The 4,381-nt window shown below is 48.6% G+C and overlaps 1 protein-coding gene across 1 annotated transcript; it reads left to right on the plus strand.

Moving 5' to 3' along the window:
* Nucleotides 1-401: 401 nt before the first annotated feature.
* Nucleotides 402-905, plus strand: LOC311222972 (ubiquitin-conjugating enzyme E2Q-like protein 1; the record flags this gene model as incomplete). Its single annotated transcript, XM_084307643.1, has 1 exon — nt 402-905. Exon 1 carries the CDS (start codon nt 417-419, stop codon nt 903-905), a length of 489 nt encoding a protein of 162 aa, XP_084163769.1. The 5' UTR covers nt 402-416.
* Between the last annotated feature and the right edge of the window lie 3,476 nt (nt 906-4,381).

Below are 4,381 nucleotides of genomic sequence, written 5' to 3' on the forward strand. Positions count from 1 at the left end.
TTTCTCCTTGTTCATAGTGGACCCCCCCTCCTTCCTTGAGCCCCCCAATTTTTCCTTAAAAAGGTTCCCTTTCTTTCTCTGCCTTTGCCCGCTCTCTCTCGCTCTCTCCCTTTCTGAGAGCACCATATGGTGGGCGTGTGCATTGGGATCGGCTAGAACACTAACAAATGATAGTAAGAAGCGATGTGAGTTACATACTGTAATATCATTAAGTGAAAATTGGGGGATCGAACCGTTAAGATTGTCTAATGCATGACTAATTTGACCAGTAAAATATGGTGAAAGGCGTAAAGGAGGGACAGCAGTCTGCAGCACAAGGCTTGTTCGCGAGGGCAGTCGCCAGGTTGAGGGGAACCAGTGCACCTTCTGCACCGCCACCGGCACCTCGCGGTGCCCAGGTCCAGACGCGAAGGCTTATGAGGGAGCTCCAGGAGATCCGACGACTAGGCGGTAGTTTCGTCACGGTGGAACTGGTCGAGGACAACCTCTTCGACTGGCGAGTTCGGTTATTCCAGGTAGACGTAGACTCTCCGTTGTGGCAAGACATGAAAGAAACGGACACAGAGTTCATATTGCTGAGTGTCTCTTTCCCTGACAATTTCCCATTCTCTCCGCCTTTCATGCAGGTACTCGCCCCGCGGTTGGAGAATGGTTACGTGAGTGAGGGTGGGGTCATATGCATGGAGCTGTTAACACTGCGTGGTTGGTCTAGCGCCTATACAATGGAGGCCGTCATGAGACAGTTTGCCGCAAGCCTCGTGAAAGGACAGAGTCGCATTAGTAGAAGGGTGGAAGAGGCTGGTGGGGTAGCTTTCAGCCAGAAGGAGGCGGAGGCCGCCTTTGGGACCCTGGTAAAGAACCATGAAAAATATGGCTGGAGGTCTCCACAAAAGTCAGAAGGCTGAGTGGCGCCACCTACCTCCCCCTGGACATGAGTTATTTTTTTGTATGCATGGTATTGTTTTGGTTTCAGTTCCCCCCCCCCCTCATCCGTGTAGAATTTATTTTCCTCAAGCCCGCCCCTCCCGCTGGATCCCTTCCTAGTTCCTGGTTCCTCCTTTCCTAGCTCCTTTCCTAGCTTCCCTCCTTTCCTCCCTTCCCGTCCTGCCTCCTTAGTTTCTCCCTCCCTAGCCTACCCTAGCCTACCCTAGCCTACCCTGGCCTACCCTAGCCTACCCTAGCCTACCCTGGCCTACCCTGGCCTACCCAAGCCTACCCTAGCCTACCCTAGCCTACCCTGGCCTACCCTACCCTACCATTGTCTACCCTAGCATACCCTAGTCTACCCTAGCCTACCCAAGCCTTCCCTGGTCTTTCCTAGCTCCATTCCTAGCTCCTTTCCTAGCTTCTTTCCTAGCTCTTCTTCCCTAGATACACATAGCGTGTACGTGCCCCTCCCCGGCCCGGCAACACCCTCCCATCCCCTCTCTTCCACTCTCCTCTTATGTGGTGTTGGAGGTTTGGTTTAGGGTGGGATGAGACGTTGTTATTTATTGTTTCTGGGAGGACGTGTTGTTAAAAGGCGTGTTGTTATTTGTTATTTGTGGGGGTTACAGGAAAAAATAGGAAACGCGCGGCTGAAGGAGGAAGGCAGAGATAACGCAGAGGAGGGCAGGCCGGTCCGAGGATGTGCTCTGGTTTGTCTAGAAATGCGAAGTGCGCTTTAGTGACGTGCACTCTGGTAACGAGTTGGTTGTTATGTGCGGCGGGGGTTATGCTGTATTTTTGGGACCAGACACCCGAACTTGTAAATATAGACGTGGACAAGCGAGCATTGCCGGGACCTCACAAACATTTGTTTATAAAGATGGCAAGAGCGGTGGCGAAAAGTGCAAATAAGACAGATTGTTATGTGTGCGGCTTAGCGCCACAGTCTGCAGCAGCTGGGCTACCTCTTATGGCACACCCGTTGACTGAGTGTCATAACTCAGTGGTGAAGGGGTATAATTTGCCTTTCCTGTGTAAGGGGGTAGGAGAGGAGAGGATGGAGGGTTATCGTAGGGCGGGGCTGGCACTAGGGGGAAAGATGGTGCAGGCTCCATTGGATGTTGGGCCTATTCCGGTGGCGATTAGGCCGGAGGAATTTACGAGGTGTGAGGATAGTAAGGATGGGATGGAGGTTGGTACGTTGGGGAATTGCGTAGGCAGCGTGGGCCTGGGGGTTGCGGAGGTAGCTACACGGGCTCCCCCGGGTACATATTGGATTTGTGGCGAAAATGCGTATGTTGCGTTGCCAGCGGGTTGGAAAGGGAGGTGTGCGATGGGATATTTGGTGCCGGCAATGAGGGTAACTGATGTCTTGCCGACGCACCCTGGGGCGAGGAAGACGCGGGCGGTGGATGCGGATCATTTTTTCAGGGTGGCGTTTCCCTGGTATGGGGCATATGCAAATATGGGAGAAATTGATTTGGCTAAAGTATTTGAGGACATGGCTGCCACATCGACGAAGGGGTTTACCCTGGAGGATGAGGAGATACGGTCATTACGGCTGATGGAAATGCAGACTAGGGCAGCTATGGACTTCTTATTGGCGGCTTCGGGGGGTACATGTGCATTAATTGGTCAGGAATGCTGTAGGTATGTGCCTGCGAATGATGAAATGGGCATGCCGGACGTAATTGAGCATTTGAAGAACATTACAAGGGATCTACATGAGTCTCAGGAGGAATCATGGGATGATTGGGGTCAAGGGCAATTGGGCTATATAGGGTGGTCAATTGTCAAGTATCTGCTCTATGCTGTAGTGATATTTGTAGTAGTAGTTGTTTGTGTGTCTGTGGTCAAAGCATGCTTTGGGTATATGTTCAGGACTCTCTGCGCAGCTGGTCCTGCGATTGAGAAGTCACTCTGCTCGGCTGCACCTACAATTGCGATGGTGATGGTAATACAGGAGGATGTTGCGGGGGGCCGAGCAGGGGTGGGAGTCCCGTTGATGCCAGGATAACAAGAGTACGCCCTGGCTACCATTCTGTGATCTGGGTGGTGGCCATTCTGGGTCGGGGGATGGTTAAGCTAGGGTGTGCTAAGGGTATGAAATAGGGGACGTGTCTGGGGATATTGTGCATTGACGTTTGTTGTATGTGTGTGTATGCAGTTTTTCCATAGTAGGTACATGATTGATGACTGTATTGTAAGGAGCTGTGTACCTATGGTTCGGTGTTGGGTCCGGTCGGTTATGCATGGCCGTCCGGCAGGGCACTGATTTGATTTGATTTGATTTTATTAGGGTTCCCCATTAGCTGGTGCGATAGCAACCAGCTAGTCTTCCTGGGGTCCACACACAAAAAAACACAAAAACAATCACCATTGCAAAAAAACAAAATTATTAAAAGTCAGTACACACAATGCATAATGAACCTACTGTAACAATTAATATAGCTAAAATTACATTAGTGTAAAACAAAAACAAAAAAACACTTTACAGTGTTAAAAACAATTTAAAAACAATTTAAGATTCTTTTTAAAAGTGAATCTACTGTAAATGCAGCAGAGGTTTCGAGGCAGGCCATTCCACAGAGTTAATGCTCTAAAAATAAAAGATCTCCCCAGAGCGCTGGTTCTAGGACCTGGCAATTCAAGCTGCCCACTACTGGAACCTCTAGTGTAATGCTCGTGCACAGTATTACTAAAAACAATCTGATTATGTATAAAAACAGGAGTCAGGAGGCACTGGATCCTGGGGATTGTAGCTTGAGTGATGAGGTAAGGTGTTTGGACGCTGACTGCCTTGTACCTGTGGTGAGGTGTATTCTGGTCTCTGTGGAGGGTCTGTGATGGGCTCTTCATAAAACAGAGGCTGGCACCTCACGGCGTGCAGGGCGCGGTGTCCTGTACATACTTTTGAATATTTCTAGTGGACACGAGTCTGGAAGACGAGTATCCCCTGGGGGGAATGGTACTGACAAATGGAAATAGATGAATGAATGTAAATGTAATTGTTAAAGGGTAAAGCTCTAATCAAGATGTTTGTGTTTTCCGAGGTGAATCAGAATTGGAGTGGAATCAAGGAGAAATAGAGAGCCGAGATTCGCCAAAAATAAAAAGCCAGTGTGTTGACGGAGATCGAAAGAAAAATCAGGGAGTAGAGAACGGAGACATCAAACACATGTATCAATCACAAATATCTCATTTTTAAGATTGTATGAAGAAAGTAAAAGGATATTCATACAATAGTAAAAAACCTCTAAAAATGTTTATTGTAAAGACGGAGTAAAGTGCAAGTCCAGTTGATGAATTAAAAAGAACTGTTGTCTTTGTGTGCTCTTGTCTTCAGCAGTTCTATTGGGCACGCGGAACACCACAAATCAGGTAAGAATAGGAATTTCAGGTGGAAAAGGGAAAGAAGAGAATAGTTAGGGTGTACAGTGCCATTATTGGCTGT

This window comes from Notolepis coatsorum (genome assembly GCF_963971535.1).
Source record: "Notolepis coatsorum genome assembly, chromosome: 2".
Lineage (NCBI taxonomy): Eukaryota > Metazoa > Chordata > Actinopteri > Aulopiformes > Paralepididae > Notolepis > Notolepis coatsorum.